At 29.1% G+C, this 12,423-nt stretch overlaps 1 protein-coding gene across 2 annotated transcripts; it reads left to right on the top strand.

Annotated features, from left to right (window-relative positions):
- Positions 1–4,249: 4,249 nt before the first annotated feature.
- LOC127257474 (putative pentatricopeptide repeat-containing protein At1g19290) lies at positions 4,250–8,778 on the top strand. 2 transcript variants are annotated; one of them, XR_007839986.1, is made up of 4 exons: positions 4,250–6,966; positions 7,057–7,125; positions 7,914–8,003; positions 8,377–8,778. XR_007839986.1 is itself a non-coding variant. In XM_051283918.1 (2 exons), exons 1-2 carry the CDS (start codon positions 4,374–4,376, stop codon positions 7,074–7,076), a joined length of 2,613 nt encoding a protein of 870 aa, XP_051139875.1. In that variant the 5' UTR covers positions 4,250–4,373; the 3' UTR covers positions 7,077–7,906. The 2 variants fall into 2 exon arrangements, 1 of the variants encoding a protein (XP_051139875.1); XM_051283918.1 differs by lacking the exons at positions 7,914–8,003; positions 8,377–8,778 and having other exon boundaries at positions 7,057–7,906.
- Positions 8,779–12,423: the final 3,645 nt, after the last annotated feature.

Genomic DNA, 12,423 nt, shown 5'->3' with positions numbered 1-12,423 from the left:
ATATGCACTTTTCTTTTTCGGTTGTCATAAAAAAATATTCTCGTTTTTTTTTAACTAAAAAATTATTACACTTTTGTATATTTTTTACTATAAAAGAGAAAAAATAACAAATATTACTCACTTTTGTTAAAACCCGTGTCCAATCCAATGAGCACACATTTACATGACAGATGGAATATCAATTTACATTTTAAAGTTGTTTCATTTTTATATACCTTATATGTTGAGTCTAATTATAATATGTTGTCTATTTAAAAGTAATAGTTATAGATTTGGAACTATTGTAACAATTAAGGTATGTTTCTCTAGCAAATTTTTTTCAAATTTTATTATTTGGACTTTGTGTGTTTTCTTCGATTTTTTTTTTTTCTCACAAAATATCATATCAAACACTATCCAAATTCATCAAAAGAAACACACCCTAAATTTCAAGAGAGATTACTAGTGATATGGATACATTTATTCAGTATCGTATTGACGATATATTGAACAGAATTAACACCACAATGTTTGTATTAGTATAATATAAACAAAGCACATAAATATATATAATAGTCTTTACAACATATATTATGATTAATTTCATTAAAAAGATACTCCCGCCGTCCATGAACTAATGCCCTATTTTCTTATTTGGGATGTCCAATAACTATCGTCCTATTTTTTTTTTAAACACGAATTTTATATTTTTACCCTTAATTCATTTATTACTTTTAATCTATACCATACAATTAAGGACAAATTTGTCAATTCATAATAAAAAGACGATCACCTTAAAAAACTGTGCAAATATACTTAAGACAATATAAGTTAGACGGAGAAAGTATATATTTATATATAGAATACATCTTATAAGTATGATTTAACAACAACATTTTAAATGAAAACATATAATTTGTTTTTTTTTATTTTTTCAAGTCAAAATTAGTATTATTTATTCTATAATTTTTTTGCATATATAAATATATATTTTTTATTTTCACAAAACATTACGGCAAAATGCTATTTATACATAAATTTAAATAAATAAGTATTTTTTTAAAATCAATTTCAAACCTTAAATAGGTTTGTTTGGGGGTTTGGATTTTGAGTTGGGACTTGAATAGTAAAACTTTTGAATTTGAATAGTTGTATGATGTGATATAAATAGGTGATGATGTGATGTTTTGAATGTAAAATCGATTTTTAGTATAATATAAAAAATAAAAAATAGGTGTTTGATTTGATGTTTTTGAGGAGAAAATTTTGGATGAATAGTAGAATTTTATCCAAATCCATCAAACGAACACACCCTTAAGTGAACGAAGTCATTTTATTTATTTATTTATTTTTATTTTTATTTTTATTTTTTTTATATATGCTAACACCTAGCCCATCCTATCTACTAACTAGCATTTATATAAAATTTCAATTCTGATATCCGACAAAAAAAAATTATTGAAGATTAAAAAAAATAATATCTAGATAATTCATCTACCCTTCATTTAATTTCTACCTAACATATCTATCTAGAATTTCTGGTGCTTTTTTCTTTCATTCTTAATTAATCATATTATATTATATAATTACGTGAAAGCTTAGGTCATAACAGTTTGGGAAATTTATTAAATTCAATGGAAGATGGACTACTGCAATGCAATTGTGCAAATTATTTGTAGATTCATCTGAGTTTCACTTTTTTACGATTTTCTCATATTTATGGATTTGGACAAAATCCCACTGTTCATCCAAAAATTTTCTTCTAAAAACATCAAATCAAATACCTATTTTTTATTTTTTATATTATACTAAAATTAATTTTACATTCAAAACATCGTATCATCACCTATTTATATCACATCATACAACTATTCAAATTCAAAATTTTTACTATTCAAATCCCAACTTAAAATTCAAACTCCCAAAAACAAACACACCATTTGTTTCTATTCTAGATTTGATTTGGAATATTTTGAGAATAATAATACTCTCTCCGTCCCATAACTTGATATTCATTTGCTTTTTACACGTAATTTTAAAAATATTAGTATTATATTGAGATGTAGTAGAAATAAAGTAGAAATGACTAAAATAATCTTATTAGTATGGTGTGGTATAAAGGTAATGACATTTGTGTAATATATTGTAAGTTGTAAGGGTATTTGTAATGTTAAGTAGATAGTACAGTTACTAAAAAAGGAAATAGATACTTTGTTATAAGACGGATTAAAATGAAAAAAATGTATACTTTGTTATGGGACGGAGTGAGTAATTGATATTGAAAATAGGGTAAATTATATAACTCTATTGTGTTTTAGTAAAAATGGACAAAACACCTTGTGTTCTATTTATTGCGTGAAACCCCCTTATGTTATTGTAAAGTTTGTACGAAACCCCCCTCATTGACCAAAACTGATATTTAATTCTAAATAAAGACCTAAATTACGCAAGTTTTATACAAATAAAAAACGTAAAATATTTTAATTATTTTTTCTGAATAAAATAAATAAATAAATAAATAATTGATTAATAATTCATTTTATAGTTTTTTTGAGACAAATTGTTATCGATTTTTATAATGGGTTATAGTGAAAAAAATGAAAATACCCCTGTTAGTATTGTGTAATATAAAAGTAATGACATTTGTTTAATATAGTGTAAGTTTGAAGGATATTTATTATGTTATGCAGATAATACAATTACTAAATTAAGAAATTGTAACCTTGTTTTGGGACGGACGAAAATGAAAAATGATAATCTTTCAATGGGACGGATGCAGTATTAAGGATTTGTTCTGTTTTGACTTGAAGTCGAGGTTTTCATTTGAATTTTGGTTTAGATAGTATTTTTGATGTAGTATTTTATGTGATATAGCAGTGTATTTTTATTATTAACATGCATGATAAATAGTATTTTCTCCGTTCCATATATTTTGCAATATATGAGTTTGGCACAGAAATTTAGATGGATAGTAATAAGCAGAATAATTTAAAATAATTTGGAGATTAGATGATGTGATTGGAGAGGAAAATATATATTTTTATTTTTTTTTGACTTATGCGATGAAATAAAGTGAAGTGTATATTTATATATAAAAATATAATTAATTATTTCTAAATTTGAAAATGTTACGGTAAGTTTTGGACAAAAAAAAAAGAAATATTGGAAGGTGTTTGAGACAAATAGAGTAATAATTTATGTTTAAAAAACAAACAAAATACATCTTAAATATGGGCTCTTTAGATTATCGGTGAGAAAGAAATACCGAAATACCGTATAAAAAAATATCAAAAATATCAAAATTTCAAGACGGTATGATACCGTATCAAATATTTTTTTCGTACGGTAACAATATGTAAATTGAATATTTTGACGTATACTAAAAATTTCGGTATACCAAATTATCAATCCCTCTTTACAAATTTAAATTGTTTATACGACACTCTTTTACTTCGAAGGAATGTTCAAATATTTTAGTTATTGTCGGAGTCTACAAGATTTTTATTTATTCTTAGATTATTTTTTATTATGTAAGTCTATGTCACATCTATAAGTAGATTTTAAGAAATTGAGTTGTGCAAGAGAGAAAGAATAATAATATTAATTGATATAATCGGAATGCTCAAAATTAATATTGAAATTTAATAAAAACTACAAATTGTAGATTTTTTTTTTTTTTTTTTTTTTTTTTTTTTTTTTATTTTAAGAGAAATAATTGCATGAAAAAAATAATCTGACTTTCAGTGGGTTGGATTGTCCTTTACATTCTATGGGCTTCTCACGAGGCTTTCTGTGGATTTTGGTATCCTCTTTTTATAAATATTATTCAATATAAAATATTATTTTTTATATAATTCACATAATTTTTTATTATTTACAATCAAAATAAAAATTTTAAATTAAAATATTAAACTAACAATGACTTTATTTATTTATTATTTTAATTTTTAAAAAGTCAATAAATTTATATAAACTTTATAACAAATTTGACTGATTTTTGTTTTTTTAATGAGGTGCATATTCACTAAATATTTTTTAATATAATAACTCACTATAAATATTATTAAAAATAATATAAATGTATATATTAATATAATGTATATATTATCTATTTAAAAAAAATCAAATGTATATTTATATTTTTTTAATAATAAATTATTTTATTAAAAATATTGAATAATTAAAGTAAATATATAATTAAAAGTATTAAATATCATAAAATATATATAAAATATTCATTTTTAATTTTGAAAAAAAAAGCGCAAAAATTTCTAATTATTGACACAAATTTTGTAAAAATCTATAGTCCCCGCCGTCGCCCGCGCCAATTCTGTCTCCGCCGTGAACGTTGATTCCGCCGCCGCCTCAAATGCCCTCCGTCGCAGGGAGGCCATATGCTGAATCTCGCCGCCCAGATCAGTCGCCTCCTAATCCTCCGCCGCTTCGAAGCTCTCAAGAGCCTCCGCTTCGCCTTCTCCGACACCCTTCTCGACGCCGTCCTCAAGCATCTCAAGCTCCACCCCAACTCCGCTATTCATTTCTTCGACCTAGCTTCCACGCAGAACTACTTCAGACCGGGTTTTAAATCGCACATCAAGCTCATTCACATTTTATCCAATGCTCGTATGTTCGAAGAAACAAGGTCGCACGTGCGCGCTCTCGTGGAGCTCTCCGAGAGCAATCACCTCCCAGTCTCGTCGATTTACGATGAATTGGTTAGTGTTTATAGAGAATTTAGGTTTTCCAGTACTGTCTTCGACATAATTTTGAAGGCTTATATAGAAAGGGGTTTGGTGAAGAATGCCCTGTACGTGTTCGACAAAATGCACGAGTGCGGTCGATTGCCGAGCTTGCGTTCTTGTAATGCTTTGTTGAGTAGTTTAGTGAAGATTAAGGATTATCATACGATTGGTTGTGTGTATGATCAGATGATCAGAATTGGGGTTGCTCCTGATGTGCATACTTGTGCAATAATGGTTGATGCATACTGTAAGGATGGCAAAGTTGCTAGAGCGGTGGAGTTTGTGGAAGGGATGGAGGGATTGGGGTTGGAGTTGAATGTCGTGGGGTATAATAGTTTGATCAATGGTTATGTGAGGATGGAGGATATGGAAGGTGTAGATCGAATTTTGGATTTAATGAGGGTACAAGGAGTTTCGAAAAATGTGGTAACTTGGACATTGTTGATCAAGGGATATTGTAAGATTGGGGACATGGATCGAGCGGAAAGAGTATTTAGACAGATAAAGGAAGAGAAAGGGGACAAAATAATTTTGGATGAGAAGGTGTTCGGCGTGTTGATTGATGGGTTTTGTCGCGCTGGAAGGATGGATGATGCAGTGAAATATCAGCATGAGATGTTGAATTCCGGGTTCAGGATGAATGAATTTTTTTTCAATTCTTTGATTAATGGTTATTGCAAAATCGGGATGCTGTGTGAGGCTGAGCAAGTTATGATGGGAATGATTGAAGGGGGTTTTAAGCCGGATGGTTACAGCTACAATACATTGTTGGATGGTTATTGCAAAACAGGATTGTTGGATGATGCAATGAAACTATGCAGTCGAATGAGCAGGGATGGTGTGCCCCGGACAAATATTACGTATAATATACTTTTAAAAGGTTTATGTGAGTATGGTGATATAGATGAAGCTTTGTGCCTTTGGCAGTCGATGCTCAAGAGAGGTTTGGTTCCGAATGAGATTGGATTCAGTACGCTTTTGCACGGCCTATTTAGTAAGGGAAGGTTTGACAAAGCCAAGACGTTGTGGAAACATGTTTTAGCAAAAGGCTACACGAAAAGTACAATACTATTTAACACGATGCTCGACGGGTTTTGTAAAATGGGGAACATGATTGAAGGGGATAAAATTGTCGACAAGATGAAAGAATTAGGTGTTTCAACTGATGAAGTGACTAACAAGATCTTGATTGATGGGTACTGTAGAGCTGGTGATGTTCAAAGAGTTTTTGAAATTAAAGCTTTCATGGATGCAAAAGGGTTTCCTGCTTCCATTGAAGTGTATAATTCACTTATAAGTGGACTATTTAGAGCAGAAAAATCATGCGATATTTCTGCTGTGCTCTCGGAGGTTCATACAAAAGGACTAACTCCAAATATTGTCACATTTGGAGCTCTTATTAATGGTTGGTTCAAAGAAGGAAACCTAAAGAAAGCATTCGATGCGTATTTTGAAATGAGAGAGAAAGGAATAGCTCCGAATGTGTATATATGCAGCACCATTGTCAGTGGACTAAACAGGCTTGGACAAAATGACGACGCAAAAATGCTGTTGCAGAAAATGGTGGATTTCGATATTGTCCCAAATCTTAAACAGTTTTACGATTGTTTTAACTTCAATGCAGTCAGCACTGAGACACAGAAAATTGCTGATTCCATAAATGGAAGTACTCAGGGGTCTATCATTCCCAACAATGTTTTGTATAATGTATTTATCGCCGTATTATGCAAATGTGGGAAGACCAGTGATGCGAGACAGATTATAAATGATCTGTCAGAAAGAGGCTTCATTGCAGATGAGTTCACCTACACTGCCCTCATCCATAGTGTCGCCATTTCTGGGGCTGTTAATGAAGCATTTCTCTTGAGGGATGAGATGGTGATGAAGGGTCTTATTCCAAATATAGTGACATATAATGCTCTTATAGATGGATTATGCAAATCCGGAAACCTTGAACGTGCGCTGAGGCTTTTCCATAAACTTCATTCCAAAGATTTAGTTCCAAACGTCATCACTTATAACTCTTTGATTGAAGGATGCTGTAAGAGTGATAGGACTAATGAAGCCTTTAAACTCATGGGAAGAATGACGAAAACAGGAATTGTTCCTTCGGCCAGAACCTATAGTGCTTTTCTCAGCTGTCTTTCTAGGAAAGGCAATCTAGAAGAATACCAGAAACTTTTCGAGGAAATGTGCAATTCGGGCCACAATACTTGCTCAGTTGGAGATTGCAGACCATTTGAAGGTAATACCAATTCATAAGTTACCTTATGTTTTCATCAAATTGTATGTTCCTTCTTGTAAACTCTCATATGAATGATTTGTGAATTTGCAGTTGAAGCTGTTGGCGTGTGACAAATGCTTGTGTGATACCGTACGCCCAATTGCTTTGGTCTAAAAGGAGGTTTGTTTGTCGACATGCTTGTGCTTTTTGGTGTTCGCCATTATTGTGAACCTGCCAGCTTGAATTATTCACTCTTAGAAACATTATTTCAATAGATTATGATATGTTTGGCTATCGGTTACATCTCTTTCTTTTAGGAGATTTTGTGGGTATGCATCAAATTTGAGGTGAATATTGAGTTGTCTTTGGTTAATGGTGCGGGTAAAGCATGGTGCGGGTCCATGCTTTACGTGGTTTTAATCACATGTAAAATCCCTGAGCATGGCGACTTGGCCATTGCGCCACAAGTTTATAACATTCTAAAGTCGATGTAGCGGATCGATGCTGAACATCTTACATTAGAACTTTGTAAGAATAGTTTGAGTTTAGAGCCATTCACTCCTTTGTTTCTAAATACATTTTTGGATGTAAGGATTAAGGATATTCAGCATCCAGTCGGTTAACAATTCTTTGTTCGTTTGGGAATCATCCTAGCTTTGTATAGTTCAAAAACTTTGTTTAATAAAATTTGCATGAAAAATAAAAACCTTATTCGTGTATAGGAGTCGTTAGCTTCTTCTTTATCCAAATGGTTTGATAATCAGAGCCTATCTATTTACAAATTTCGATATTAGCATTTCTCCTCTCTTCTTTTAATTTTTCTCTTTCATAACTTCACTATTACAAATTTTCATCTATTTTCAATTTTCCCAATATCTATTCCTTTTGGTTCTTCTTATTGCTTCTCATTCATGTCTTAATCAAACCTACCGAATGTATGAAACCAAATCTGAACCTACCATGGACAGGGATGTTTCCCTGGTTAGTAAAGCTCCAGCTGTGCATATTATACGCGAGGAATGTCAGGACGATGCTGGGGAGCTGTTAGAAGACCACTGGTTCGTTTTCTTTAATGTCATTTTCTTTTTTAGTTCTTTTCTTATTGTTTTGGGTAACTTCAAATTCATAGTATGAGATTGCTTCACTTTGAATCGCAGCAACCGCCAGTAATGACTTAATATCCTTGCCTAACATTGTGTCAAAAACTCTTTCAATATTGCAATTTTTAACATCTCTGAAGTAAATTAAGTCTCATAAAAAATTGTTACAACCTCTGTTTAAGAATTGAAACCTCAAAATTATGCGTTACTTATGGTCGCCGCTGTTCTTTGGTATTCGAGGGATTCATGGCGTTTGAATTGACAGCTCATTATTTACATTCAAATTATTTCTTTTGTGAAAGTTATCTCTTATCTACTTTACATTTGGCAGATTAGTCTCGTCCCATATTGTCGATTTATTTCCATCAAATATCAATTGAAGGATCAATGAAGATTTGATTATGATCTAGGCTTCGAATCCAAATCCAGGTTCAGATTGACATTGTCTTTACCTGGTGTTTGTAAGAAAATTTTCGCGGTTTCTAATGATCATATGATGGTTCCTACAAAGAGAGAAATAAAATTGTCTCTTTGCATAACTATATGTAAGTTGTGCAAGAATGTATGCATCTTGCAATTCATAGTACTTGGTTTGGAAGTTTGTATTTCATTATTTTTGCATCTGTATATTTGGGGTCACTGTTCTTGGTTAAATTAATTTTCTTAGAGCATCCATCTTTTGTAAATTGGTTGTTTTCTTTGTAAGTTTGTGATACACACATCATGTTCTTAATTTACCTGACAAACTATGAAAATATATAGTTTTGGTCTTATATACAATCATATATATATATATATATGTATCAACTTCAATATTTCTTATTTATTATAAATATTTTATCTAGAACATGTGTTTGTTTATGAAATTTTGGCTTGGATGTGATGTTTTAGGAATTGATGGGAGGCTAAATCAAACCATACCATTTAAAAGTTATTGCATCAATCTGTTTTAAAAGTATTTATACAACCATAAATATATATACTTAAAAAATATTTTATTCTTGACATGTTAATTAATATAATGATATTGATGTAAATTTATATAAATTTGAAGATATTTGTAATGTATAATATAGTCTATGTATATGCACGAAGACTTTAGAATGTCACTACTTAAAATGTTTCCCTATCCATCATTCTTTATTTAAACAGTATATTTTAAATACTCATGGTCTGTTTCTCGAGCTCACTTTTGGGCTGGAAGGGGTTTGGGAGACAGATTTTTTTTTTCTTAAAAAAATTATAAATATAAAAAAAATTATAATAATTATAATTTAATAAAATATATACAATATATATATATCATTTTGTAGAGAGTAAAATTTTTTATAATAAAAATAAATAAAAATTTTAAAAAATATATATAAATATAATATAAATTTATAATTCAATTATACAAATTACTATACATTTATATTATTATATTCATACCTATCAAATCAATACACATCAAAACTTCTCAAACTCCAATCCAACCCAAACCCAAACCCAAAAGAAACATAAAAATTCAAATAAAAACCAAACTCAAACTCAAATTTCCCCAAAATCTCATGAAGAAACACACCCTCAATAAAATACACTCCATTTGTCCGTTTGTAATACAATATATTAAATAAAAAATAAATATTTAGTTTGATAATTTTGATATAAAATAAGTGACAAACAATATAGAATCATATCCAAACCTTAAATAAATACGATATAAAGAAAAAGAACCATTTGGCAAAGTTAATGAAAGCAATGTGAACCAAAGAAAATAAAAGGACTATTTAATAGAGCATTGAAGTAAATATAATAATTAATTAATTAACCAAGTCAAAAGAATCTTTCGAATTCTATGATCATTACAAAATTAGTAGTAATAATTTATTATTATTTCCCCATAAGAAGTCGTTGATTATTGTTCTTATCGAATCATTTGAGTGACCATGGTTTGCATAACAACTTCCCATTTGTCTTACTAATAATAATCAGGAGTGAGCAAAATATCCGAAATCCGAAAATCTAATCCGAATCAAATCGAAATTTAAAATTTGGTTCGGATTTTCGGACTGAATCGGATTGAATTTTTAATAAATTTCGGATTTTCGAAACGGATCGGATCGGTATACTTAAAATCTGAACCAATCCGAAATCCGGAATATAACATTTTAATATATTTTTTTATTATACATATTTAATATTTTATTAGAAAATATTATATTTTAATATAAAAAACTCAAATTTATTTATTATATTTTAATATATTTAATTTTAATATATTATATATATTTAATAGTATAAAATAATAATAAAATATAAAAGAAATTTAAAATTTTAAAAAATAATAATAAAAATATTTAGAATTTCGAATTTTTAAGTTTGGTTCGGATTTTTTTAGTTCGGATTACGAATTTTCGGATTTCGAATTTCGATTATTTCGATTCGGTTCGAATTGATTTTTTAAAAAATTTCGAATTTTTCGATTGGTTCGAATTTTGAATTTGACAAAATTCGAACCGAAAATCCGAATACTCACTCCAAATAATAACTGTTTGATTTATTTATTTATTTTTCTATATTATTCATAAACATCAAATCCCAATGAAATTAAACAGTTGCACGTGAGTGGGGCCAAACATATAAAGAAACACGTTTTATTTTACTTTTTATCATCATAAAAAAGAAACTTTAACCAAAAAATAAAATTAAATAAAATAAGATGTGGGCATGCATAATTGGTGGATTTTACAAAAAATAAAAATAAAAATAAAAAGCATTCTAATTCGAAATTGCACTTGCCATTTGGAGCATTAATTGATTTAGATAATATTATAATAATATCTATTTTTTTAATTTTAATTTTAAATTTGAATAACAGATTGGATGTGACATTCAAATAATATAAATAGTATATTTTCATAAATAATTTCCATAATAATATATTTTTTAAAAAAATAAAATCAAAAGAATAAATATTATTGTTGTAAAAGAAAATGATAAATTATTAAAACCGTTTGGATCGACATCAACTTAAATTTTCTTTGGCAAACAAATGTATAGAAATAAGTATGAATATGTAACTTAATAGTTTTAAGTACAAATTGTTGAGATATTTAGTTTTATATTTAAATTTAGGTTTATTATTTTATTTAGATTTGAATCTATTGAGTGTTTTATGTTGCCTATATATATAATAGATTTCTTATTTTGATAATCTCAATTTTCGTAAAATATTTTCATTTGGTATATCAATCCACGTTTCTCTGGTACATTCATCCTGAAATGTACCGGAGGTCTTCAATTTTTTTATTGTTGAGATTTTGTCGTTATTTTTATGTTTAGAGTCTTGGTTTTCATCTGCATTTAGACTTAGAGTTCTATCTGCGTATGCGATCCGTCTGTCATGTTTCTTCAGAGTCTAGTTGTTTTCGACTCTCTAATTCAGTTAAAAGAATTGTTTCTGCCTTTGAGAAGGTGGAGCAGCGGCAAGCAAGCAACTGTTATTTTTATTTGCTATTTTTATTTGCGTTTTTGCATATGTATGCAACTTTCTTATCAAATAATTTGAGGGGATGTTGAAATATTTTATATTTAGTAGATTTAGATGTTATCTATCTTATTTAAATTTGAGTCTATTGAATCTGTTTATGTTGCTGATCTTTTATTTTGATGATCAACGTAATGCAATTTTTCAATTTTCATAAATTATTTTCACACATTATTTAAATATATATATCGAATAATACAAATTTTTTAAATAAAATCTAGTACTTAAATTAAGAGATATTCAAAGACTCATTGGTCTATTCAGGACATAAAATGAAGGCGACGGTAATAGATGGTGACGTGTAGATATAGTCGAAATCGAATGTGATTATATTATACGAAGAAATAATTTAGGGAAACTTTGATTAAAATCCCTGTCAGACAAATATACTTGCAATTCAGTCCCTATTAGAAATTAGTTAGTCTGCAGTCCCTACTTTATGAATTAGGTTTGTTATAACTCCCCAATGTGTATTTTTCCCTCAATCACCGTTATATACGCAACATGTACTCGAAATAGGTTGATCAATACTTCAAATTTTGTAATATATACCTATATTACTTCCCGCTCTACCTCTATTGTAATCTTATATACTTCTAGTTAGAAATCGCGTACCTTTTCTTTTTGTGAATTTAAAAAAAAATAATTAATTCACGATTTAATAAGGGTAAAGGCATGAAACCTCTCATAACTCCCCTCACACCGATTTTAAACCCTTTTTCTTCAATCTGTAGGCAAACCGATGCTCTCGAACCTCCGGCAATTAAGTAACAACCGATTCGGTGCAAAAATGTGAAGAAACCAGCTGACCGCTCCCATCCCTCAAGACAAGCTCGAAGAAGTAAGATC

Source organism: Andrographis paniculata, unplaced genomic scaffold, assembly GCF_009805555.1.
Source record: "Andrographis paniculata isolate CXL003 unplaced genomic scaffold, ASM980555v1 Contig57END, whole genome shotgun sequence".
Taxonomy (NCBI): domain Eukaryota; kingdom Viridiplantae; phylum Streptophyta; class Magnoliopsida; order Lamiales; family Acanthaceae; genus Andrographis; species Andrographis paniculata.
The sequence above is the reverse complement of the archived record's forward strand: the minus strand, read 5'-3'. Positions and strand labels throughout refer to the sequence as shown.

Bases quoted from the DNA above. Each gene is read 5' to 3' on its own strand.
- LOC127257474 (XM_051283918.1), top strand. From the start codon at position 4,374: ATGCTGAATCTCGCCGCCCAGATCAGTCGCCTCCTAATCCTCCGCCGC. The intron at 6,967-7,056 runs GTAATACCAATT...GTGAATTTGCAG, and splicing joins AGATTGCAGACCATTTGAAG to TTGAAGCTGTTGGCGTGTGA.